This window comes from Rhipicephalus sanguineus, chromosome 6 (assembly GCF_013339695.2).
Source record: "Rhipicephalus sanguineus isolate Rsan-2018 chromosome 6, BIME_Rsan_1.4, whole genome shotgun sequence".
Lineage (NCBI taxonomy): Eukaryota > Metazoa > Arthropoda > Arachnida > Ixodida > Ixodidae > Rhipicephalus > Rhipicephalus sanguineus.
In genome coordinates, this window is record NC_051181.1 from 51,600,045 (window position 1) to 51,627,759 (window position 27,715).

General features: G+C 48.5%; 1 protein-coding gene across 1 annotated transcript; it reads left to right on the top strand.

Moving 5' to 3' along the window:
• The first annotated feature begins 2,416 nt into the window (after positions 1-2,416).
• Positions 2,417-3,277, top strand: LOC119397261 (uncharacterized). The gene has a single exon (XM_037664692.1). The coding sequence runs from the start codon at positions 2,417-2,419 to the stop codon at positions 3,275-3,277; it is 861 nt and encodes a 286-aa protein (XP_037520620.1).
• The last annotated feature ends 24,438 nt before the right edge of the window (positions 3,278-27,715 follow it).

Below are 27,715 nucleotides of genomic sequence, written 5' to 3' on the forward strand. Positions count from 1 at the left end.
TCAATTTAAGTTGAACCCTCTTTGTAAGTCTCCAGGTTTCTGCTCCGTAGGCAAGTACCGGTAAGATGCAGCTGTTATATACCTTCCTCTTGAGGGATAGTGGTAGACTACCATTCATGATTTGATAATGCTTGCCGAATGCACTAATAATGCACTGCCGGTTACGGCAAGTCAAAGGAAAAATTAGGAACGCTACAGTGTGCCGACCGCTTCATTACGCACTTGTTTGGGAGTGGCTTTTGTTTAGGTTTTTATGGGCGTGCAAGCATGTTGATAAAAGAGCCGCCATTCCAGTCAGCAGTGCCACTCCTAGCCTCCTAACGGCTAATAGAGGGGGGTACGGTAGGTAGCTTTTTCTTCCCTCTATGGTTGCACAATACGACTAATCTGACAACGGTAATGTTGTTCTTCATCGCCATGGGTGCTCTGGCCCCAAAAGTCTTCGGGCGCCCATTCACAGCAGCGTTTTAACATTGCGCCGGAATGATGGGAGTTTCCGAACGAGCGTTGCGGTGCGGCAGTGGCAAGTGCTCAGCGTGAACAAATTTTTATATACAAGGCCAATCACTGAGGGTTTGGCAGGCCAAAGTCAGGTCATTTTAAGGCGCTTTCAGCGCCTTAAAATGCCTGACTACATGTCTGCCACTACATGTCCGTGTCAATGTACGACCGAAGTACGCAAGAAGTCCATGCCTTCGTTTCGGGAGCGAAGCTGTGAAGGACTTGACAGTTTTCTCGTGTTTTTCTACATGCGGAAATGACAATCTCCTTTAAGACCAACATGCGCTCGCTTTTGAACCAGGATGTCAGTGAAAGTTTAACGAAAGGTGCCATTAGCTAGTTTTAGCCACCCCACCCCAACCAAGTTGTACCATTGGCCTTTGTCGCGTTTTAGATATTCGTCCTGTCGAATTATTCGAAACTTCAAATACTAGCTATTCGAAAGTCGGATCGAATTATTCGATTAGGAACTATTCGATTCAAATTCGAAACTCGAATATTTGCACATCCCTAATGAATGTCCTTTGTTTACCCTTCCAAATAAGTGCAAGCATGCATTTTTACTTGGACCGCATCACCAATCTGCATGTGCATGAACATGAGTCATCTCACACATTTCTCTGTTTGTGCCTCCTCCTTTCAAAACTAAACAGTCATCGATCTCTCTCTTTTTTTTTGGCATGTTTACTGGCAACTATCCAGCCATGTGATGCAGCTGTATTGTGTTTACAGCATTCGTAAAATTTTCAAAAAATTATTAAAATGGGCGCAGAATTGCTGTATTGCGTTTTTCCTAATGCTCTCGCACTTAAATTACTAATGTCTCTTTTTGCTGTTGCTAGATATAAACTGTCAATCACATGTGGCGCGTACCCGTACACTGCGGCCAGTAGTAAACGGCTATATTTGCCACATGTGTCTGGAGGAAAGGGTTTGACGACGCATGCGACAGGATTTTCCCGTTAATCAAGTCACGGTACAACAGCCATATTCGTCAAATCCTCTTACCCTCCCATGCCGATTTTGGTCTACACAAAGTTAAGGAGGCGATCATGAGAGCACTCCGGCGTAGGTGGCTAGGTAGATAGGTTCGTAGATAAAAACGCTGAATGTGCCAAAGGTTCGCTAAGATTAAAACTCCCAGACGGAGTAAGAACGCGGGTGACAAGCACTGTTATCTTTCAAAAATTGTAAACGAGTGTAAACAAGGGCTGCAGTCAGCTACTCAATCTGCTTTCGTATCTCTTCTTTTGCTGTGTTGAGTTTTCAAGGGCGCGCGTTTCATACGGCTAGTTTGATGACTGTGTGTATTATGATGCATTTTGAAGGTATTTTGGATTTGTTGCTTTATCGATTCACGTATAAACCACATTGTATATGCTTTTTTTCTTTTGAAATTGTATAAAAGCCGGGGCAGAATAAACTCCTCCATGTGCTTCATTTCGGGAATGCTGGAAGCGAATTCTACGTGTTATCAGGCACGCTTCAGCCCATGTGTTATGGCGTAAAAAACTGCCTTCTTCAATCTTGCAGGACAACAAAAAAATCTGGCCATATAATTGACACTAACTATCCCGATCTCACGCTGAAACGCCCCCGCGGAACCTCACAATTACGCTGTCCGCTCTCAAGCTGCACTGCCTCTTGCCTGGAGCAAGATGGCTGCCAACTGGTTTCCCAGGCTTCACCCGCTCGCGTGGGCGCGTATAGGGGATCTCCACTCCAGAAGTTTTTTTTAAACCTCCTTGAGTGCATCAGAGACAAGTTTGTGTGGTTGGGCATGAGCAATGACATATCGAAGTATGTCCGCAGTTGCTCAGTCTGTCAAAGGACGAAAGCACAGTGTTGAAAACCTCAAGGATTTATGGCAAGCCAATGGCCTGCAGCACCAATGGAAGAACTTAGTATTGACTTGATGGGGTCGTTACCTACCAGCCCTCGGGGGCACAAGCACCTGCTGGTCATTGTTAACAAATTCACCAAATTCATTGAGCTCTTCCCTCTTCGTGCAGCAACAACAGAGCAGATAGCCAGCCGTGTGGAAGAGTTCATCTGCAGACATGGGGTACCTATTGCTATTTCTAGCGATAACGGGAAGCCCTTTGTTAGTAAATTATGGAAGAACCTGCTTAGGCGATGGAGCATCTCGGAGGTGCCTTACAGGCCAGCCGGACAGATGGTCGAGCGGCACAATGGCACCATGAGGCAGTGCCTTTGTGCATACTGCAATGAGCACAAAAACTGGGACCAACTCATTTCAGAGATTGCTTTTGCAATGCGAACTGCCGTAAGTGCTGCTACTGGATACACTCCAGCCCTCCTCTGCTATGGCCATGAACTCCGAACACTCTGGCAACCCACCGAAGACAAGCAAGATGCTGAGCCTGCTGTATCATCATCTCACGCATTCGCAGCAGAACTTCAGTCCCATTTGGCAGAGGTCATGGATGCTGCATTGCAGCATCAGCAACATGCTTGGCATGCCCAGAAGCAGCACTACGACCAGCGACGCCTAGCCACGACATTCGCGGAAGGCGACCTTGTCCTGCAGGAAACCCACATACTCAGTGACGCTGCAAGAGGCATCTCATCGAAGCTGGCACCAAGGCGAAATGGTCCATTTAAGATCTACAGACGTGTCGGTGCAAATACTTTCAAGCTCGTCCACCCGCAGACTGGGAAAGCTTGTGGCGAGGCCCATGCCGACCAACTCGTCGGATACCATCCTCCATGGTCAGCGGGGAGCTTCAAGCTTCAAGGGGGGGACGGGCTGTGAGGACATCCATTGGTAGTGATGGGGGTATGTAGCGCTCCCTGGGCGTGGTGACAACTGCGGACATCTGACCTGTGGGCTGCGGTGTGTGAAGCACGGACGGTGTGTGGTCGGACGTGAGTGTCGCGGAATTGTGGAGTGAGGCCTAACGAACATGACAAACGTCAGCACGGAAAATGAACCCATGCTATGGGTGCAGTGGTTTGCATAATAGTGAAAGTTGCCGTTTCTAAGCTGCACAGTGCCATTTGTGCAGAAGGGTCGGCCATGTTGAGCGTGTGTGCCTCATGAAACAAGAGCATGATGCCAGTGCAGCTGCAATGTCCTTGATTGGGTGTTGTTCTGGTGGGTTTGTGTCCTGGGTGTGATTGGCTACTGTCAGGAACGAAGGCATATTAATGATGGTGTGGAGTAAGGAAGGATGCTCTGGGCCCTGGAAACAAGGCTTATCTAGTTACTCATCGCTGAATTCTTCCTACCTTGACCTTTGGCTCTTATTTTTCATTATGTAAATAAGTTTTGTAGCAGTGCAACTAACCCTGCCTGTTCTCATTTTCCATACTTCCGAGCTTCAGTTTCGCTCAACCCAAAGACCCTGACACGCTACCAAATGGATCTGAGGTTGAACGCAGCCGAGGCACCATGATAGTCCACAAGAGATTGAAGACCACCTGCAAGGTTACAGGACTATGTATCATGATAAGAACAATGACTGCTTTTGTGTAAATATTCTGTGCAAAGATGTACTATATATTTAGGGAGGAATAGATGTAGTGTGGAAGGGTGACACTAGGTGCCCTTAGTTAAATGCATCTAAACAACCCATCAATAGATGGCACCACTTCTGGCTGTGTACAATACCGGTACCTTGGAGTGACACTAACAGTGGAAGGTGACATACACAATGTGCATGAGAAGCATTTGAAGACAGCATCAACCCGTGCGTGCAACGTCTTACGACGGCAGTGTCTATGGGGATGCAACCGCTATGTGCTTGTGCATGACCTCTGGAAATCCGTACATATATTGGGGCTGACTTTCGCAAACGCCATCCTGTGCCTTTCCGTTAATACAAGAGAGTGGCTCGAACGTGGACAGCGCGCGGTAGGCAGGCTAGTGTTTGGCTGCCACAAGCGAGCTGCTGTAGAGGCGCTTCAGGGAGACATGGGATGGTTGGCATTTGAGGCCCGTGAAGTTCAGAGCAAAATCGCCTATGAGGTGCGCCTCCGCACCATGGACGATACTAGGTAGGCCTGGAAGCTCTTCCGATACATAAATATCATTGGCATCCGGACACACCCGTGTGCAACACCTGTGTGCAAACCCTGCGCCGAAAATATGGCTTCCTGGCACGCATCGAGGACGTTGAGGCCGCCGAGCGCAAGACTGCCGTGCGGACCCTAGTATGCCAAGCGGAGAATGCCCAGTGGTGTGCGAATGCGCAGAGAAAGACCACAATGGCACTGTACTGCGCACACAAGGCCGAAATCTCCGCGGAGCCACTGTACGATAACAGTGTCGGCAGTACGCTGTTATTTGATGCTCGGGCAGGAGCGCTTCGCACACTGTACTACCGGAGACACTTTGACGCCGATCCAGACGAACAAGAGCCACTTTGCAGGGTCTGCGGGAGCAAGGAGGAGATGACAGTCCAATGCCTCCTATAAGTTGAGATGCCTGGCGCCGATTCCTCCACGCAACCCTTTCCCATCTATGTGCGCCACCGCCGTGTTGCTGTGTTCTGACACTATCGTGCGCTCCGCTGGCACGGCGAGCACCCGCGCAGTCATTGCGGTAGCCCGTTCGGAGTGAGCACTAATGCTGTTGCTAATTTTTTCTCAGGGCGCCCCGTGCTGCTTTTTATCGTGCGTCTTGCCTCTTCGGAGCTCGATCTAATAACCGCAGCTGAAGCCCAGCCATGCAGTACTGCTGCATGCCCTATTGCACCTCAAGCCAGCGCAAGAAGCAGCCTGGTGTTTCGTTCCACGAGATGCCTGCAGATGCAACACTCCGGGAACAATGGCTCAAAGTTATATCAAGAAAGAACTGGCAGCCAAATTCTACATCCAACTACTCAGCTGTCTGCAGCCTTCATTTTTTCGATGCGGACTTTCGCGAAGACACCAGGAGACGCATGTTGAAGCCAGGTACTGTGACCAGTGTTTTCCCCTAATACCCTTCTTACCTCAGGCCAGCACCGTCGAAGCCGCGAGGTGAGGGAACCATTGCAAAGAAGGAAAGGAAACGTGAATGTTCACCAACGAAATCAGCTTCAAATGCCATGTCCAAGAACCCTCACTCGTGTTCGTTCAACGCAGCAGAATGTGTCTGACTCAACGTTGTTGGTTGATTGCATGTATGTGCCCGTGCCTGACAACAGCAGCATCGCCTCTTGGGACTTCATGCAACAATGCTGCACGTCCCGTGCCAGCGAAAATTCTGATGAGAGGTCTGATCCAAGTAGTGCAGAGAGACTGCTACATCCTGGCCAGACCGCATACGCCATGAGGTCGTTTGGCACGCAGACCAACGAGTGAAGTTCATCAGCGGCTTTTTTGCAGAGCAAAACGTGGCGTGAGAAAGAAAAGGCCTTAAAGGCACAGAATGAGAGGTTGCGTTCAACAGTTGACGCGTACAAGAAGGAGCTTAAACGATTGAAGGAGCAGTGCCACGTCAGCAAATTTCTTCATGTCATCAAAGAGTGAGCTTGCGTGCATGAAGGCCAAAATTATTTTGGATCAAGTGATTAATTATAGGGCTAAGAAGCCTATATGGTCAGAAACGACTATTAGGCAATGTACTATTTTGCGCCACCTCTCAGCAAAATCTTATGAACATATGAGAAGGCCGAGTGCACAGCTGGAATGTCTCACAACACCTCAATCAAAACTATGTAGCCTCGTGGTAGATGAAATGCGCATTCGACAGAAGCTTGAGACAATGACTTGAGTGCCGACCTCAATCATCTTTTGCCAGCATCTGATAAGAGTCAGCTTGCAAATTTCCTCTTGTGCTTCTTGCTATGTGGACTACATGCAAGCTTTAAGATTCCAGTGCGATTGGATTGGCTTGGAACAAACTTTATTTGTGCCTGCAGTTGGGCGCTCGCGTGCCCCGATGAGGGTCCACGTCGTCTTCGGGGTTGCCAGCGGGGGGGGGTCGCTCACCGTTGCCGGCTCGCTGGGTCCCTGCCTTTTGAGCGAGCGGCCCAGAGCTGTTGGTCCTGGTCGTAGCTCTTCGCGGCTTACTCGAGCCGCGACGGGATCATTCTTGATCTCGCTTCCTCTGGGTGTTTGATGCAGTCCCACAAGATCTGCGTGTGGTCCGTCGTCTCCCTCCGGCAGACCTTGCACTTGTCGGTCGGGTATGCCTCGGGGTCAGTGCTGGGCAGTATCAAAGATACATATATCTTAGATACTATCTTAGATACTCTTTGGGTATCTTGTATCTGTATCGCGATACGTCTCGCAAAACGAGTATCTGTATCTGTATTTCCGATACATTCGATAATGTATCGTGTATCTTAAGATACAAGATACTGCTATCGGAACACCACCGCGCGAAACAATTATCGCTGGCTGAAGTCCGCTTCGGAAGCTGGTACTGGCGCCACTAAGACACCTGAATAAAACTAAGGGCAGCGACATAAATTTATCTTCCTGCCAGAGTCCTCTAGTGAGGGCAGGTGATGAGGTCTGCGCGTCCCTATTGGTGGAACAGAGTCAAGTGGCAGCGCTCGCGCAGTCTCGACACAAACACGCGCGCGAACGTCTACGCCCAGCCCACGTAGTTCTTGTTGTTTTTTTTTTTTCGATTTTTTTTTCGTTTTATTTGTGTCAGTTCCATGACACTTGTTCTTAGCAACGGTCCTGCGCCGCGCACTCTAATGATCGCAGCGTCTGTCACGGAAATTCTTATGCCGCTTTCGGGTCGTTATTGAAGATTCTCTTGCGTGGTGCTTCGTTACGAAATCTGAAGAATGCGAGAACGGAGTTGCTTCGCGTCTCATGGCTTTCACACACCATCGACTTAAAGGACTTCGTGGATGTAAGTTTGCCTTACATATGATGACATTGGCTTATATGCAGATAATGTTTTAAGAACTGTAGCTACACCGATACCGATGCTTGATCTATTAGAACAAGCCTTTACCTAGCAAAGGATATCTCGGTGTACCGTATCTTTTTCTTCCTGCTATCTTTTTTCAAATAGTTTTTGAAATCATAATTTCATTGTTAGCACAAACGCTCTCTTATCTGCGCGTCTTTTGGATATGATACATTACCTAGGTTTCTATTCTTTTTTTCGGTGTTGTCGCTGCATTATCTTCTTTGTAAAGGGCTGCCAAAAGAAGCTCTCTGCTTTGTTGCTACTTTTAAATGTCTGCGTCACTACTGTTGCTACTGCTACTGTCTGCGTTGCTACTGTTTACACATTTATACTTCACTTGAACTTACTGTTCTGCCAAGGAGATTTTGAAAGCAAATATATAGTTATGTGGGCGTGCCTTCAGTATACAGTAATAATATTTGAGGTTTAACGTCCCTAAACCACGTTATGATTATGAGAGACGCCGTTGTGGAGGGCGTCGAAAATTTCGACCACCTGGGGTTTTTCAACGCGCACCTAAACCTAAATACACTGGCCCCAAGGATACTTGCCTCCATCGAAAATTTGTCCGCCGCGGCCAGAATTCGTCCCTGTGACCTTCGGGTCACTAGTCGAGCACCATATCCACTAGGCCACCGCGGCGGGCTTTGAGTGTATACCGTACAAACCATTCTACTTTACCGCTTAATAAATTAGTGAAATTGAGTTTCCATTATAATAATAGAATTATTAGGAACTATCTTATAGATGTTAGACGGGGGATTCGAGAAACATACCAAATGCACCGTTTTTCTCTCGAGCGTCCCAACTAGTATATTCAGGCAATTTTGCATAGGCAATTAATTTTCTATTGTCTTACCTTAACAGGTAAGCTTACGATATTTCATCCTTAATTGGCACAGCTAATAGTGGTCCCGCCTGCATCCCGTTTCTATACTTATTCACTGTGAATGTTTGACACAGAACCCCCTGTCTCTTTTAGTTATAATTTTTTTCCCTTTTTTAGGCCTCCCTGATTTTTCTTAGTATTACTAGTCGCCAGATCATCGGAGCTGTAAGTGGCAATAGCGCGAATAGCGGTAGTGTCCTGCGTCGCTCTGTGCAACTATACTGCCATGCGCACTTATTTATTTATTTATTTATTTATTTATTTATTTATTTTGGTGTGATTGGGTTTAAACCGCCAAAAAAAAAACTGTTAGCACCACTCAGCGCAAGCCGCGCCGCAATGTTTCGGAAGCTTCGCAATTTTTTCCAATTGTTCTGTTAAAATTACGCGCAGGACACGAGTAGTCTAGTTTAAACGGGAGCTTGCGCGAGCTCCAGTGGTAACGCTGGAAACTTTGATCCCTGATGTATGAAAGACGACGCGTTCCGCCGATGATCACATTACCGACAACCGACGAATGTGATCGCCGCTATCACTGTGCAGCGTGCTTTGCTTGTACTTTCAGTTACTTAGTTTTCTTGGCGCAAGTTAGCTCAGTAAAGAGCTTCGTTTCCACAATTTGACTGCCGCCTTCATATTCGACACTATACCACGTGACAATACAATACGTCTGAGACGTTTCCTGGTTGCACACGTTCTTTCGTTGAAGAAAAAAAATGTTCAAAAATTCCTCGTTAGTGAGTATATTGATAACGAACGCTTTACACTAGAAGATACGTAGAATATGAACAGCCATTCCTGTTTTATGTCCTCTACGTATACACTATGCGTCATAAAAAATGTCGCTACTAGCTTTGTTGCTGTTGTACACCTTTCCGGGGATTCAGTATTGCGTAGCGATGGCTTACGGACAAGTAGAACGCCGGTATTTGCACCATCGTGACAAGGCTTCTTATTGAAGTTCTTCTGATTAGATGGCAACCCGCTAGCTGGTCGGCAAGCTGAGCAGCGACTCCCATCAATTACATAAAAAAAAACAAGCAAGAACCGCTGTCAACACAGTTTATAAAAAGGTGTCCTGTTAAACAGCTTAAACAAACCCCAGTAAGTAATTTCGGAATTGAGCTAATGTACTTTGAGCAAGAAGGACAAAATTTTTAAGATACCAACAGACACTTCAGTCAAATGGAACAAGGTTGGTCGCAGTCAATAAATTTCAAGCAGACATTTTTGCGCATTGGCGTTTGGTGCTACATTATTTGGATCTAAAATGACAAATTTGCAAATGTATCGAAGTATCTTAAGATACAATCGGCAAGTATCGTATCGGATACATTTACTGCGGTAGCAACTTGTATCTGTATCTGAAATACTTTTCGCCTGAGTATCTTGTATCGTATCGCGATACAATTTCAAAGTATCTTTGCCCAGCCCTGCTCGGGGTACATGCGATGCATCAGTCCCGGGCTCGGTAGCGATCCGGTCTGGAGCTGTCTCAGTACTACCGCCTCTGCTCAACCGCAGGTGCGGGAGTGGGAAAGTCCTGCGAGCCAGGCGGTAGGCTTTTGTGATGTCGTTACAGTCCGTCATGTGGTCCTTGGCTCCGAACCACGTCGGACGGTCTGTGGGGTACTTTTTTATGAAGGGGTGTTCCGAGGAATTGGTTGCTAAGACAGTACAGCACGTTATTAGGAAGACAGAAGAGGTGGGGTTCAACATTGTACGCCTAGTAATGGACAACCACATAGTCAATGTTGCGGCAATGGAGACGATGTCACAGGGGCATCTTCAAATGAAGATATGCCACCCAGCTGACCCTTCAAGGTACGTGTTTCTATCCTTTTATCAGTCACATTATCAAAAACATTCGCTCCGAGTTCTTGTCACAACAAATTAAAGGTCAACAGGAAATATCTGATGTCTACCTTAAGGACCTATACAGGATGCAGCAAGGTTCCTCGGTCAAACCAGTCCGTTTTCTCACAAGAAAACATGTATATCCGACAAACATTGAGAAGAAGGGTGTAAGAACAGCAATACAAATTTTTTCACCACCTGTAACAGCTGCTGTGAGCTTCTTGAAGGACCAAGCAGGGCACATATGTGATACAAAGTTTGCAAATGTTGCACCTACAGTGGAGTTTATGACGAACGTGCACGGGTGGTTCATTCTAATGGATGTGAGCAACTGTGAGCAGCATATCCACCAGACCAACGCTGACACCAGGCAGTTTTCAGACGCAGAAGATCCTAGACTTGACTGGCTAGAGCTCGTCTTTCTTGAGTACATCGAAATGCTGAAGGAAGCTAGTTCACCCGAAAATTTTATCTCCAAAGAACCCTGCCATGGCCTAGCTTTCACCACAGTTTCCAACATGCAAGTTTCTGTTGAATGAGTGTGACTTCATGTTTGTACTCGCAAGAAAATTCTCAAGTGATCCAATAGAATCACTGTTTAGATTTCTGAGGACTGCCAGTTGCAATGACGTTATGGATGTGAGGAGTGCTGTTTGTGGACGAGAGAAAATTTTGAAGACGGGAATAGTCGCATCACCTGAAAGAAGCAACGTCAACAGCTCTACTTCCTTCTGCTCTTCCCGGGCTTTTAGTGAAAGTGAAGTGAGGGGCAGCACAGCAGCTTTCTGTGCGAACACCAAAAGGGCGCAACAAACGCTGTGAGAAGTTTGCTTGTCATCGAAGCCTTTTTTGCCAACTCCCAATACGGCAGCCATAGCACTTGTTGGGGGCTCCATAGCTCGCATAGGGAGCGAAAAAAGTGCGTGTGAGAACTGTGCGTCTTTAGTTAGGAAGGCAAAAGGAAACTTTGCTGTGGTTGGCTTGATTTCCCACCAAGACAGGGGTGGCCTCTAATACCAGACACTCATTACAGTTCTTCATGAACTGAGGAAATACGTGGAGACAATGCTGTCGGACAGAAAAGCTCTCCAGAACCCAATGGAGCAGTGTCTGCAGCACAGTGTCAGTGCAATTACAGGCTTGCCTGTGTTGAAATGTAAAAGCTGCAATGATGACCAGAGAAAGGCTTTTGTGAAACTAACATGCAAAAAATTTATGGAGCCCCTATTTTCAAACCATGCATCAGACATAAATGACAGAAATGCAGTCGCTAAAATGTATCACAACTAGCCGCTGTCACGCTAAGTGCTGAAGCTTTGAAACTCCATATCTTGGTTCTGTTCTTTGATTTTTTTTTTAAATGAAGTGATTTCTTTGGAATGCACACATCAACTGTGATAAAACTCTTCTTCCACCCTATTCGCTTTAAATTGTTAGCTTCGCGACCTATTCAAGATGATGCCCCTCGTTTTTTTACAACTGTCTGCGACAACAGTCATTTTCTGCTGGGTGTGTCCAGATAAGATCGAACACGAGGTCCCGGTCACCATTCCCGATTGTGATGAAATTTACTGTAGGCCTAGGCATTACACCCAGAACAATGGTTTCGCAGTTAGTTTTGCGAAAAAAAATTTTGTTCGCCTGAAAAAAGATATACAAATTTCGGCCGCAAAAAACGCTTTTCCGCAAATTTCGCGATTTCTGATTTTTGAGCGCACCTAGGGAAAAAAACGGTGCACTCCTTCGTCACAATATTTATTCCTCCTAAAGAACAAGTGAAATACAATCTTATTAGCCCATTATTTCTCTTGCTTGTCGAAGCGCTTTTGAAGAAAAAAATCACAAACTTGGCAAATCGCACAAAATACCTGAATTTCAGGAATTTATTGCTGCAAGCAAGTTAAAGTGAGGATAATAAAAATCGGTACATATTAACTTTGATACTTTCGCTCGCGTTTAAAATAACTTTCGTGCTTTTATCGCGCTCCGTTTTACTTGATAATTGGGCTGAAACTTAAGTGATTTACCAAAAACGCCGAACTTTGAAAATGATTTTCTCAAAAAAGCCATTTTTAATTTTTTTTAAAATCCCTCTGATTGAAGTCAAGGACGTCATCTACCATTGTGCAGAAAAAAACGTTGCATTATTTTTGTTGCTAACAAGTTATAGTGCGTCAAATGTGACCATGCCAGCCTAGCGGCCGCGTCGTTCGTTATGGGCTGAAACTCTGATATAAGTTGCTAAAAATACTTGTACGTGTCATAATCACAAATCAGCAGCTCCACACCAACAAATGCGTAGCCCAGTGTCATGGTTCAGCAAGCTTTGTCTTGGGATCAGCCGCTTGACAAACCCGCAGCAGCGGCCGCTCAATGCTACGGGAACTCACATTACACGAGTGCCGCTTCGACTGCGGATGAGCTCCGCTTGAGCGCCAAACTACGCTCAGAGGACAAACGAGAGAATGAATGCATCACTGTGAAAGTTAAAGGCCGTTAAGTGCCAACAAATGACATAATATTCAACGAAAACTCTGCCGTCAATTTCCCAGTGAGTGCCTTCAATATAGCACGGATGTATTTTTTTCCCCTGCTGTTATGCCCGAAGCCGCATAATATCGTGATAAACGCTCGACTTGCGTTGAATATTCTATCTGCGGAGGCACAACAATACAGTATCGTAAAAGCGGTTCTTTAATGAAGTAAAGGACTTGGACACACTCCTTTTCACAGCCGGCTGACACAAGTGTTCTGGCACGAGATGAACAACTGCAGTTCGAGTTGCTCAACCATCGGAAGCACGTATGACAGCTTTCTTTAGATGTCAATAGCTTTCTTTTGTGTTATATGTTGCTCATAGAATGAACCTAATTATCCTTAGGCCATCAGAAGAGAGAAAGCAACACATGAGCGCACTACTGGAGGCGCCCACTGGGAAATTGCCAGCCGAGCTTTTGTTGCATACTATGACATTTGTTGGCACTTAACGGCCTTTAACTTTCACAATGATGCATTCCTTCTCTCGTTCGTCCTCTGAGCGTAGTTTGGCGCGCAAGCGGAGCTCATCCGCAGTCGAAGCGGCACTCGTGTAATGTGAGTGCCCGTAGCATCGAGCGGCCGCTGCTGCGGGTTTGTCAAGCGGCTGATCCCAAGACAAAACTTGCTGAACCATGACACCGGGCTACGCATTTGTTGGTGTGGAGCTGCTGATTTGTGATTATGACACGTACAAGTATTTTTAGCAACTTATATCCGAGTTTCAGCCCATAACGAACGACGCGGCCGCTAGGCTGGCATGGTCACATTTGACGCACTATAACTTGTTAGCAACAAAAATAATGCAACGTTTTTTTCTGCACAATGGTAGATGACGTCCTTGACTTCAATCAGAGGGATTTTTAAAAAAATTAAAAATGGCCTTTTTGAGAAAATCATTTTCAAAGTTCGGCGTTTTTGGTAAATCACTTACGTTTCAGCCCAATTATCAAGTAAAACGGAGCGCGATAAAAGCACGAAAGTTATTTTAAACGCGAGCGAAAGTATCAACGTTAATATGTACCGATTTTTATTATCCTCACTTTAACTTGCTTGCAGCAATAAATTCCTGAAATTCAGGTATTTTGTGCGATTTGCCAAGTTTGTGATTTTTTTCTTCAAAAGTGCTTCGACAAGCAAGAGAAATAATGGGCTAATAAGATTGTATTTCACTTGTTCTTTAGGAGGAATAAATATTGTGACGAAGGAGTGCACCGTTTTTTCCCTAGGTGCGCTCAAAATTCAGAAATCGCGAAATTTGCGGAAAAGCTTTTTTTGCGGCCAAAATTTGTATATTTTTTTTCAGGCGAACAAAATTTTTTTTCGCAAAACTAACTACGAAACCATTGTTCTGGGTGTAATGCCTAGGCCTACAGTAAATTTCATCACAATCGGGAATGGTGACCGGGACCTCGTGTTCGATCTTATCTGGACACACCCTGCTTTACACTTTCTTTGACTACCAATCTTTTGCATTTTTCTTCATAGCCGTGGCTGCTGCTATTTTGTATAACTGCGATACTTCAATCAATCAATCAATCAATCAATCAAATGAAATCTTTATTTCGCATAGTATGGTTACATCGTTAAGGATATACAGAAGAGGGTCAGGGACTGACTCCTGTAATAAAATATATAAATGTTCCCTTTTTTTTGTTTACAATTTTCTGGTCACTATGAGCATGAACCTGCAGTTGATCTTGCTTTGCATCGATCTTATTTCTTTATGTTGAAGCAATGTCTGTTCGGGACATTCTCCGGGACATTCTCCGCGCAACCTGGCCTCGACGTTGACTACTGGCTTCGCCTGTATGAACGGGTCAGTCAAACTCATCGGTGGGACCCTACCATGATGCTCGCTAATGTTCTCTTCTACTTGGACGGAACCCCGCGCATCTGGTACGAAACACATGAGACCGAGCTCACCAGCTGGGACACATTCAAGGAGAAGCTACGTGACATCTTTGGGAACCCGACCGGTCGCCACGCAGCTGCACGACAAGAGCTCGCTACCCGTGTCCAGTCGCCTACTGAGTCGTATGTCTCCTACATACAAGAAGTGCTTGCTCTTTGCCGGAAAGTGGACGAGGCAATGCCCGAAGCTGACAAAGTGGGTTACGTTTTGAAAGGCATCGCGGACGACGCTTTTCATTTGCTGGTCTACACCAACGTCTCCACTATCGACCGCATCATTCAAGAATGCCGCCGTTTCGAAACGGCTAAAAGCCGTCGTGTGCACCCTCAATTTTCTCGGTTGCCAAACACGGCTGCCACGTCCACCTGCTCCGATTCCACCGCTACACCGCCCTTTGAGCGGTGTGTAACGCGTATAGTTCGACGGGAACTTGAAGCGGCAAGTCCAGCGTCGTTCCAGCCCTCTCCTTTCGACCATGCCACTATACAACCAACCCCCGCGGTCTCCGTTATTCAGGCGGTCGTACGACAAGAATTCGCCAACCTCGGGTTCCCTGTCGCCCAACGTTACTAGAACAAACTCAGTTTAAAAGCTCCGCCGGAGAGGCGGTCCGCGTGGCGGTCGTGAGAACTAGTGGCGCTGCAGTCACGTCTAGCTCCCGCGGCTGGCTGCGGCTGGCGCGTGTTGTGATCGGCGCCACCGATGTACGAGCGCACGTGGGTTACAGCGTCGTCTGCGCTTTGTTAGCTCGTCATTTTTGCGACTGTTCTTGACCAGGCTTAGCGTCTTGTACGAAGTGATGTATACGAAGCGTAACGAGGGCGAACAGATTCACAGTGCGGTATGCCGACTTGCTTTGCGCCGGGCTGCAAGAGCGGCTACCGCAACGACGACTCCGCTTCACGACACTTCGGACCTGCAAAAGACCCCACGCCATTCAGGCTTTGCATCGCAAAGAAGGAAAGCTTACTGCGAAATGCAAGGTCTGTGACGTTCATTTTGAGAGTGACGACATTGTAAAGCACTATCGTCGTGTCGTTGCGGGACAAGACGTTTTGATCCCACGTGGAAAGTGGGAACTCGCGCCAGGTGCCGTGCCGCGCTTGTTCCCAGCACTTCCACCCCACATTTCAAAGCCAAAATGTTCGGGGTTTAGGCGCAAATCCCCACAAAACGCACGGCGTCCCGCGAAAGCCCAGTGCCCAATTTGGAGGAGCCGCCAGAAAGAGAACAGCAAAACGAAAGGCAGGCGATTACCTATATACGCTACCGAGACTGAGAGTTGCATCACACTAACATTCGATCAGTTTTTGTCAGCTGTCGCTATGCCTTCAAAGCAGTGGATTTTCGAGAGATTTTACGACGAGGTATTGAACAAGATGTGCGGAATTTTTTACACTCGCCGGCTCGGGAACGGGCTGCTCAGCGAAAAAATTTGACACGGTATACATAGAAAAGACGAGGACCAGCGCTGGTCCTCGTCTTTTCTGTGCGTACCGTGTCAAATTTTTGCGCTGAGCAGTTTAATAATGAAATACCAACTAGCCCAATCCCACACTTTGCTTCGGGAACGGATACTTACTTGTGCAAAAGATAATTGTAGTTGACGAGCAGTTTAACTGCGTAGTGAACGGCTACAGCACGAAACGCAAACGGCTGTCGTACAGTGTAAAGTGCTGCGGGCATGGAACATCTGCTCGGTGAAATTGAAAAACTGAAGTTGAATATTGGCGACTCTTCTAGTGACAGAGTACGCGCGAATAACTGCTCGGTGCTCACATCACGGCCGATCTGTTCGAATTGTTTAAGGCACCGTAGAAGGATGCGACGTAGAAAGATGAGACACCGAAAATACAACTGTCCACTGAAAAAATTGCTCAGAGACAATATCTATTCGATGTAATCGCACACTGAGATTTCATTTACCGAATTCTCATAAAATTTTCCGATTTTGGGTCAGTATCCCTTTAATCGTCGCGAAAACGTGTCTTGTAAACATTGCAAAGCATTGGTGATGTTTTTCGAGAAAGTTTTTTTTTAATACATTGTAGAAACATGAGTACTGTTTTTCTAGAACGTTTTTGTATCTCGAGTAAGTACGCTTCTTTGTGCACTATAAAGGCTTTTACAAACGTGTTGGGTTGTTCTTGGTCTAGATAAGACGGCAGCGGCTAAAATTGTGGTGGTAGTTATAAAAATTACTCTGAAAACCCTCATTCGCTTAGAAACTCCTATGCTTGGAAGTTAAGCGCAATGTAGACAGCTCAAATATTGTCACAGGTTCGTAACGTCGACGAAGGCAGCAGTCAGCAGGTCCGAGATGAAGCTCTTTATTTGGCCGAACTTGTGGCCGGGAAACTGAAAGTCAAACTACAGCAATACACTGACAGCGGCGAACACAGCGTCGACCGTCGATCAACTGACAAGCGGTCAAGCGCGTCGGCGCTATCGAACTTTCCAGCGATATCGCTGGTGGCGGCGTTATCTCTCGACAAAGCTGGAACATTCGCGTGCAGCGCGCAATCTTACCAAAACGATCTACAATCGCGAAGCTTCTCGAACACTGCTTCGCGGACAGCGTCGGGCGTTGATAACCGTCCTTGCTGGTCAAACCCGAATACGTCAAAATAAACAAGAAGTGGGCGTGGCTATATAGACCGAACATCGATTCTTAGCCAATCAATGAACAACGCACACGGGCCAGTGCATACAGACGACCTTATACATATCCACCTAAGTATCCACCTAACTAGTACAATAAGAAAGTTGCCGCGCAGTTGCTCGCACCAACTGCGCGGCGGACCGCAGCGTTATGCCGTGGCAGCAGACGACGCGCCGATAGTGGAGCAAGACGGAACTGCAGCGCCGCTAGTTCTCGCGACCGCCGTTCGGACCACCCTCCTCCGCTGGCGGAGATACGGAGCTTTGAAACTGAGTTTGTTCTAGTAACGTTGCTGTCGCCTGCCCGGTCTCTCGCCCCTCGTCCCGACCAATGCCCATGAATGCATCTCGAAGTGACCCATTCGTTCCTCCACGATCTCGCAACCCAGCGGAATGGCGAACTCCCGACGACAGACCAATCTGCTTCCGGTGCCACCGCGTTGGTCATGTCTCCCGCTACTGCCGCGCCACTTGGACGCCGCCCTATAGGACCCCACTTTTCTCGCCTTCCCGCCCATATGAAGATCTTCGCCGGTATCCTCCCAGCCGTACGGACCCTACTTGTGACACACCTAATAGCCGCCCTCCTGCTCGTTCACCGTCCCCTCAACGCCGTCGTTCCCCGTCGCCCCAACCACGCCGCCACCCCTCGCCGCCCAACTTTGCATCGTACCCGACGGAAAACTAGATCGGTGCAGCTCCTGGAGGTAGTGCTGCATCATCTCCTTCTGAACCAAATCCTCCGTTGACGCTTCCTACGAACAAGAACCTCATCGATGTGCATGTGGACGGTATTTCTTTGACGGCTCTAGTCGATTACTGGAGCTCACGTGTCCATAATCAGTGCTCGCCTTTGTCGCCGACTGAAGAAAGTCCTCACGCCTGCTACTACAAAAGCTGTACGCGTCGCCGATGGCGGAACTGTTCCTGTCACTGGAATGTGTACAGCTCGCATAAGCATCGCCGACCGTTACGTTCCTGTCCTATTCACGGTGCTCCATAATTGTCCTCATGACCTCATCCTAGGGATGGACTTCCTATCGACCCATTCTGCCCTGATAGACTGTTCCGCTGGTACTCTTTGCTTGGACCTTCCTCTTCAGCCAGATATTCAACCCCGACCTTCCACACAGCCTCTGTACCACGGATTTCATCGCCTACCGCCTAAAGCCCTAACATTCGCCGAATTCACAACGACTTCATCCGTGTTGGATGGGCACTACGTCGTCACGCCGAATTACTGATGTGCTCCTGGCACGTGACATCACTGTGCCTCACTGCGTCATTACTGTAGCCGCTAACCGGGTACATCTCCCCGTCATAAATTTCGGCTTCACGAAGCAAGTCCTCCCTCAAGGCATCTTAATCGCCACGTTGCGGTCCTTAGCCGATGACTACGTCACCTCTTTTGCAGCAGACGTATGCTCCAATCTTCCTTGTCGCCCACCCGATGCACAAGCCTCGACATGGCATTACGCCCCATGATGCCCCAGACCTCCCCCCAGCGCAATCAGCTGCCCTCATCCGCCTTTTGGCTTCTTACCGCGAGATCTTCGACCTTGACAATCGACCACTCGGCCAAACTTCTCTTGTGCAGCACCGTATCAACACAGGTGATGCTGTTCCCATTCACCGTCGACCGTATCGGGTGTCCGTATCGGAGCGCCAGATTATTCAAGAAGAAGTAAACAAGATGTTAGCTAAAGGCATTATTGAGCCCTCATCAAGCCCTTGGGCGTCACCCGTCGTCCTGGTTAAAAAGAAAGACAACACGTGGCGTTTCTGCATCGATTACCGGCATCTAAATCGAATTACGAAAAAGGACGTGTATCCTTTGCCCCGCATGATGACGCTCTCGATTGTCTCCATGGCGCACGCTACTTTTCATCCATAGACCTTCGCTCCGGTTATTGGCAGATTGCCGTGGACGAGAAAGACCAAGAAAAGACCGCCTTCGTCACTCCCGATGGCCTGTACCAATTCAAGGTTATGCCCTTCGGTCTATGCAACGCCCCAGCCACGTTCGAGCGCATGATGGGACTCTCTGCTACAAGGGTTCAAATGGTCAACATGCCTTTGTTACCTAGACGACGTCCTCGTATTTTCACCTACATTTGAGACCCACCTTGAGCGTCTGTCGGCTATTCTCGACGTCTTCCGCAATGCTGGCCTCCAGTTGAACTCGTCGAAGTGTCACTTCGGCCGCCAACAGATTACAGTGTTGGGCCACCTCGTTGATGCTTCTGGTGTGCGGCCGGACCCTGAGGAAAATTCGTGCCGTCACCAGTTCCCAGTACCCCAATCCGCCAAAGATGTTCGGAGTTTTGTGGGACTCTGTTCATATTTCCGGCGGTTTGTGAAAGACTTTGCAGCAATCGCTCGACCACTTACTGATCTTCTGAAGAAAGACGTCCCATTTTCGTGGGGGTCCACTCAAGCTGCCGCCTTCTCTCACCTCATCACAATTTTGACGACGCCACCTGTATTGGCCCACTTTGACCCATCCGCCCCGACTGAGGTCCGAACTGATGCCAGTGGTCACGGGATCGGAGCCGTCCTCGCCCAACGTCAGCAGGGACACGACCGCGTTATCGCCTACGCTAGTCGCCTCCTTACACCTGCGGAGCGCAACTATTCGATCACCGAACGAGAATGCCTTGCTCTTGTGTGGGCGGTCTCCAAGTTCCGTCCATATTTATATGGCACTCACTTCTCGGTAGTCACCGACCACCACGCGCTCTGCTGGCTTCATCATTAAGGGATCCCACAGGTCGACTTGGTCGCTGGGCTCTGCGACTGCAAGAGTACACTTTTGCAGTGACGTACAAGTCTGGACGCCTGCATCAGGACGCCGACTGCCTATCTCGCTATCCGGTTGGCGAGTCGCGCACCGTCCCTGACACGGAAGCTTGCGTGTGCACCGTTTCCCAACTGACCCACATAGCCGACGAGCAACGCCGTGATGCATCCTTACGGGCTATCATCGAGTGCCTCGAATCCTCACCTTCGGACCGATCTCATCGCTCGTTTCGTACTCCAGAATGGTACACTATACCGCCACAACTTTCATCCAGACGGACATCTCTGCTGCTTGTTGTACCCAAACACCTCCGCTCGGCTGTACTCCACGAACTTCACGACGTTCCAACTGCCGGTCACCTTGGTGTGTTCCCGCACATACGACCGAATCCGCCGTCGCTTCTATTGGCCAGGTCTCGCACGCTCCGTCAGACGATACGTCGCGGCGTGTGAGAAATGCCAACGCCGCAAAACACCGTCGACGCTTCCGGCTGGGTGCCTTCAACCCCTCGACATTTCGTCTGAACCCTTCTTTCGCGTCGGCTTGGACCTACTCGGCCCTTTTCCCCTGTCTTCTGCTGGCAACAGGTGGATAGCTGTGGCCACAGACTACGCCACACGCTACGCCATCACACGAGCTCTTCCAACAAGCTGCGCCACAGATGTCGCCGATTTCCTTCTGCGCGACGTGATCTTGCAACACGGTGCTCCACGCCAGCTGCTCACGGACCGTGGCCGCACATTTCTATCGAGAGTCATAGCGGACATCCTGCGTTCATGTGAAACGCGGCACAAGCTCACTACGTCGTACCATCCGCAAACGAATGGCCTCACGGAGCGTCTGAATCGAACCCTAACCGACATGCTTTCAAAGTATGTCTCCTCAGACCACTCCGACTGGGACCTTGCTCTACCGTACGTGACATTTGCCTACAATTCCTCGCGCCATGACACGGCTGGTTACTCCCCATTTTTCCTGCTGTTCGGCCGCGAACCCACATTGCCCCTCGATACAGTCATTCCGTTGCCAGCAGCTCCGACCACTGAATACGCCCTGGACGCCATCAGCCGGGCCGCTCATGCACGCGAAGCCGCTCGTACTCGCCTTCTGACCTCCCAAGAGAACCAACGCCGTCGGTATGATCAACGACACCGCGACGTACACTTTTCGCCCGGTTTCTTGGTTCTGCTGTGGTCTCCGACCCGGCACGTTGGCCTGTCCGACAAACTGCTCTCTCGGTACACAGGGCCATACCGAGTGCTTCGTGCGGTGACTCCCGTCACCTATGAAATCGCTCCTGCTGCCTCGCCGTCTTCATCCACCCCGCATGCCAGCGACATTGTACACGTCGCACGCCTGAAGCAGTACCACTCGCCCAATGACGTTGACGTCTAGATGCGCCGAGACGGCGCCTTTGCCGCCGGGGGTTATGCTACATGTAGGCTGCCGGAGTTCATATGGTCGACGCGCGTGTGCGCCCGACGAAGAGGACGAAGGTCGCTAGCTGCTCGAGCTCGGAGCCGGTCTGGTCAGCGCTGCAGCCGCTCTTGCAAATATATCGTGTGAATAACGACTTGTAAAAGCGACTCGTCACTCACGTAACAGTATTATTACCGTTCTGTGATACTGTTACCTGCAGCATGCCCCAGCTCTTGGCAAAGAATGCTTAGGCTGGCCTTTAGCTGCAGTGAATGAACATTGTGCTATTGTTGTTTCACTTCATTAACTTTTTAGTTTCGTTTTTTACTTTATTTTCACTCTAATAAGCCCTGAAAACCTTGAAGCACAAAATTTTCACGAAGTTGAGCACTGCACAGCTCCACAGAGCGACTGGCGCAGTGACTTTCTATGGCGGAGTAGAGTGTCAGAAGCTGGCGCCGCCTCACGGCAATCCGGTAAAGCACGATGGCCGCGGGCGAGCAATAGGATAGCGGCCGACGTGCCAGGCTTCTCAAAGTATAGGAGGCGCTAACAGAACACATCGTTCTCAAGTGCACAATACTGACGCCACGACCAAGAGAGGGCACCATGCTTCTACTGGCACTGGGATTTGAGTTGGCTTAGGACCGACGCAACGATGCAGTATCAATTGCGAAGGACCGTCTACGAATGTGGTGACATTAGTGAGACGATGACCGAAATCTCCGCCCCATTTCTGTCTTTTCCTTTCCCCTTTCCTTTTTTTTTTCCTTCTCCGGCTAGGACACAATCATGCGTACACCCGATCTAAAGGAAAGGGCCACAACTCATCATCATCATCATATAAACACATTTGTGAGGGCATGTTTGAGTAAAGCCCTGCATGGTATAACTTGGCATGCATCCCTTGCTCTCTATGGTGCTGTGCACCAACACTACGCCCTTTGGTAATAGAAGAATGCCTGATCACTCAAGGCTCACACGCCCATCGGCTGCATCATCCTCAGCGCACTCAATGGACTGAAGCCAGAAAAAACCAGCGTGCTTGCCAGGTCAATGTTGCCTCTTGGCAAAATTCCTAAAAGTGGCTGGCTAGACCATGTGTGCACAAGTGCTTGTGGGCATTCAGTTTTACCATCTCTTGGGAAGAACAGGTTCAACATGCATGAAGCTGATGTACAACTCCTGCACTGGTGATGTACAGGTGATGTACAGGTGCTGCACAGAAGTGTGACCAGGCAAAAGCTGTGGAGGGAAACGCAGTCCTTTTGGTCGGCTTGCTTTTTATCTTCACCACCTTCTGGAAAAGAAAAAGATCCTCACTGCCAGATGCACACAGCTGAATATGCAAACTTCTTACTGCAATAAAAATTTCAAGTCACTGTGCCAATTGTAGTGGACGCTGAGTGCTTTGTATAGTCGCTAATGCATGGCGCTGTGGGCAGGCGAGCGCCCCCTGACATTGGGTATATGGTAGGGCGGCGGATCGAATAAAAGGAGTCTTGTTGTTGCTACGAGCCGCGCTTGTGTCTTTACTCGGCGTCTCCGAACGTGGTGTCAGAAGTGGGCGACTAACGCGCAGTTATGGACCCGACCAGCGTTGACCAGACAACTAGAGCTGTGCAAATAGCAAAGTTTTGGGTGCGAGCGAATTCGAATATTTCTCGAATAGTTCTAGAATATTTTTCGAATACTTCGAAGCAAAATTGCAGAAAGAAAAGTGAGAGAGGATTCCTAAGCATATTCTTACGATACAGCAACATGAAAGTGTTTCTTTTCGCTAGGTTGATGAAGCACTGGCGGGGTGTTGTTTCATAGTTGTCTTATCAAGAATGAGGCAATGTATAGGCCGAATTGTATTTATGTAGATGATTTGGTGCAACCAAAGTGTTGCTGACAACACTTTACATGTGATAGGCAAAGATGCCATTTCCTCAGCCTCTCCTCCTCTTTCAACTTCTGTGGAAGCCCAACTGATGTGGCGGACAAGGGTACGCTCCCTTCAAGTCCGGAGTTCCAAATCTGCCTCGTAGACGTCGATATATAAGAACATCTGAAATTTTGGATGCTAAAAAAGCTTCAGCTTCCGATTTCTCGGACTTCCTGCCCAAATTTAAGGTCCAAAACAGCATCAATTGAGCCCCCACCTCTGCAACATCTGTCATCTCCATGTTGGAACCAGCGTTTTCTTGAGTTAGTACATTTGCGACCGTAGCAGAGCTTGAAAGGCAGGTTTGCCGCAATACCGGGGTGTGATGAGTTGAAGCATATTGAAAATCAAGAGCCACTTCGAATCGGACGTTGACTGTCTCTTGGCAAAGTTCGACCGTAATGGAGCTTGAAAGGCTGCTTTGCCGCAATTCCGGGGTGTGATGAGGTGAATCATACTGAAAATATAGGGACCACTTTTAATCGGACGTTGACTGTTTTGACAAAGTTCGACCGCAACGGAGCTTGAAAGGCAGCTTTGCCGCAATACTGAGGTGTGATGAGGTGAAGCATACTGAAAATCTAGGGACCACTTCCAATTGTACGTTGACTGTCTCTTGATAAAGTTAGACCGTAACGGAGCTTGAAAGGCAGCTTTGCCGCAATACGAGAGTGTAATGAGGTGAAGCATTTTGAACATCTGAAGGGGACATTTTCAGTTGGATGTTGACTGTATTTGTTTTTGGGAAGTTCGAATAGTAAAATTCCAGTGCGAATCGAATCGAATAGCAAACACTATTCGAAAAATATTCGAAATTTCGAATATTCGCACACCCCTACCGACAACCGGTACAGACGCTTCCAATGTTGTGCGCGTCGGTACGCCGGGACTTCAGCCTCCGTTGCCGTTCAACTTCGCAAGCCCTGGGGAATGGACAACATGGATAACAAGGTACAAAGATTACGCCTTTGCTGCCGGACTCAACACAGCCACCGACGAGGTGCAAGTGCGAACTCTTATATTGCATGGGTTCTCAAGCATGTAGCATCTTGTTGTCGCTGGGACTGTCTGCTCTGGAAAACCTCTCGTTTGCGGAAGTCAAGGCTAAGCTCACCCCGCATTTTGTTCACCCTGTCAATGAGATTTACGAGAGCCGTCGATTTCACCGCTGAGTACAACAACCGGTGGACGAATTCTTTACCGCACTTCAGAATCTTGTCAAGTGTTATGGGTACAACAACGCCGAGGTCGAAGACCGACTTGTGCGAGACAAGTTTGTCGTTGGATTGCGGAACGAGACGCTGTCGGATCAATTGTGCCGATGTACTAAACTTTTGGCAGAGGAAGCGTTGTGCCAAGCGCGTGTTCATGAAGAAACCAAGAAAGAGCGTCTATCCCACGCAAGTCTCAGTGAGAGCAGGGCCTTCGACAGCTTAAACGTGGACGCGGCGCAACATGCGAAGAACGCGTCACCGCATCGCAGCAAGTCGCTGCAGCCAACACAGTCTACTTGCGATTACTGCTGCCATGGTCAACACTCTCGAAAAGAATGCCCAGCTCGCAAGGCCACATGCAATTTCTGCAAGAAGCAAGGTCACTTTATTGCTGTTTGCCGGGCCAAGCATCGGAAGGAGCTGTTAGGCTCAGCTGAACTTCACGCACTCAGTACGCGTCGGGCACGATATGCCGACACCGACATTCACGTGAATGGTCACCTCGCACACTTCAAGATAGACTCGGGAGCCGAAGTAACGGTGGTATCGCCTTCTTTCCCGGGATTACCGGCCGTTTTGGATAAAGTGGACGCCGAGGTGTCTGGTCATGGAAATCAAAGATTGTGCGTTCAGGGAACTTTCACTGCTACCTTGCAATGGCATAACGAGGTCTCTGTGCAAAGACTGTATGTCATCAAGAACCAGATGACACACCTGGGATTACCGGCAATTGAAGACTCGGGCATCGTTCAGTTTTTGGACTCTGTGGAAGGTATTCCGTCACCCCAAGCAAGAATTTTTCGTGGCCTTGGGGAAGTGCAAGAAGAATACCATATTCAAATTGCTCAAGACGCTCGCCCCTTTTCATTGAGTGTTCCTCGACAAATACCTCTGCCTGTACTCGAGCAGGTGAAGGAATTGGATGGAATGGAAACCCAAGGAGTCATTCGCAAGGTTGACATGCCTACCGCATGGTGTTCAGGCCTCGTCGTTGTGCCGAAGCCGTCAGGCTAGTACAGGCTGTGTGTCGACTTGATGAAGCTTAACAAGGTTATCCAGCGAGAACGCTGCATTCTGCCAACAGTTGGGGACATTTTAGGCCAGCTTGGTGGGGCACGAATTTTTTCTAAGGTTGACGCAAGATCCAGCTTCTACCAGATCAAACTAACTCGTGAGAGCGAAGAACTGACAACATGCATTACATTTTTTGGCCACTATTGCTACAAGCGTCTTCCCTTTGGCATTGCGACAGCGCCTGAGTATTTCCAACGCTTCATGTCGAGATTGCTCGAAGGCATCACTGGAGTCGTCAACATGATAGACGACATACTCGTCTTCGGTAGGAACCATCAAGAGTACGACCAGCATCTAGCTGACGTCTTGGCGCGTTTGACTCAAGCGGGCGTTACTCTTAACGAAAAGAAGTGTCAATTCAGAGTCTCTTCTGTCAAGTTCTTAGGAGTTGTCATCAGCCAGCAGGGAATTAGTCCAGACCCGGACAAAGTCAAGGCCCTATCATGGATCTTCCACTACCAATCGATGTCAGTGGTGTTCGTCGATTACTTGGAATGGTAAACCACGTGGCTAGATTCATTCCAAACCTGTCCGAGATCTCGGCACCTATTCGTGCTCTCCTCTACAAGAACAACGCATGGGATTGGATTTACAACCAAAAGCAAGCATTCAAGAACATCAAGTCTTTGCTCAGCTCCGACGTATGTATGGCTATGTATAATCCCCATTACCCAACTGTAGTATCTGCTGACGCAAGCTCTCATGGCCTCGGAGCCGTCTTACTGCAGGATCAACCTTCGGGAATTCGACGTGCCGTCGCCCATGCTTCCAGATCTCTCACTGTATAGATCTCTCACTGTAATCTATATAGGGGAAGTTCTTAAGGACCTACCTCCACAAGTGGCAAGTCATCTTGACGAGATCAGTCATCTTTAAGCTCAAGAGAGTGAATGCTCTTCGATTATTACTTATTGAGAGAGAGGCTGGCCGTCCAAGAAGAGAGTTCCAACCCATTTAGCACCATACTGGAAGGAGCGAGAAAGACTGAGTGTGTACGATTGGGTTACTCTTACTGGATCGCCGCATTGTCATCCCGTCGCCTCAATGCAAGGACATCCTCTCACTGCTGCACGAAAAACATCAAGGTGTCCGCCGCTGTCAAGAGCGCACCTGAGAGTGCGTTTAGCGGCCCCATTGCAATCAGCATATCGAAGACCTGGTGACTGAATGTGCTAAGTGTGCTGAGACTCGACCCGGGCAAATTCTGAGCCACTCATACCAACGCCAACATTGGAAAGACCATGGCAACGCCTGGGAATCGACTTGTTCCACTTGGAAGGACGCGACTACGTCCTGATCGTCGACTACTACTCCAGATTTCCCGAAGTAGTCACATTGGGAACTTCGTCAGCAAAGGCGATCATTGCTGCAATCAAGAGTTGTTTCGCTCATTTTGGGATACCAGACGCTGTGCGGACGGACAACGGACTTCAGTTCGCGTCCAAGGAGTTTGCCAACTTTGCACGAGCGTATGGATTCTGCCACGAGACCAGCAGCCCTCGATACCCTCAGAGTAATGGAGAGGCAGAGCGCATGATGCGCACTGTGAAGGATATGCTGAAGAAAAGCTTGGATCCATACCTCGCCCTGCTCGGATACCGAGACACCCACCTGGAGTTTCGGGCGTCTCTCCAGCTCAGTTACTTATGGGGAGGAGACTGCAACTTGTCTTCCGGTTCTGCCTGAACGACTTCTTCCGGCCTTACCAAATCATGAGGAATTTCAAGCACAAAATTCTGCAGCGAAGTTGCAACAGGCGCAGGACTACAATCGCCGTCACGGTGCCACTCCTCTGATTCCTCTCAATATGGGGGAGGAAGTGTGGATAAAAGATGTAGGTTGCAGCGGTAGTGTTCTAAGCCCAGCTCAGGGACCAAGATCATATGTGGTTGAGACTCTCAGTGGTGTTGTCCAGAGGAACCGTTGCCATCTGGTGCCGTTCATGGCTAACCAAGATGTCCAAGGACAAACAGCACTGGCTTCATCACCAACGCATGGAATCCACCGAGAGCACCAGCTTCGAGCTCATCGCCGGAA

What these genes read in the sequence shown, in the direction of transcription:
- LOC119397261 (XM_037664692.1), top strand. Translation starts at nt 2,417, where the DNA reads ATGGGGTCGTTACCTACCAGCCCTCGGGGGCACAAGCACCTGCTGGTC.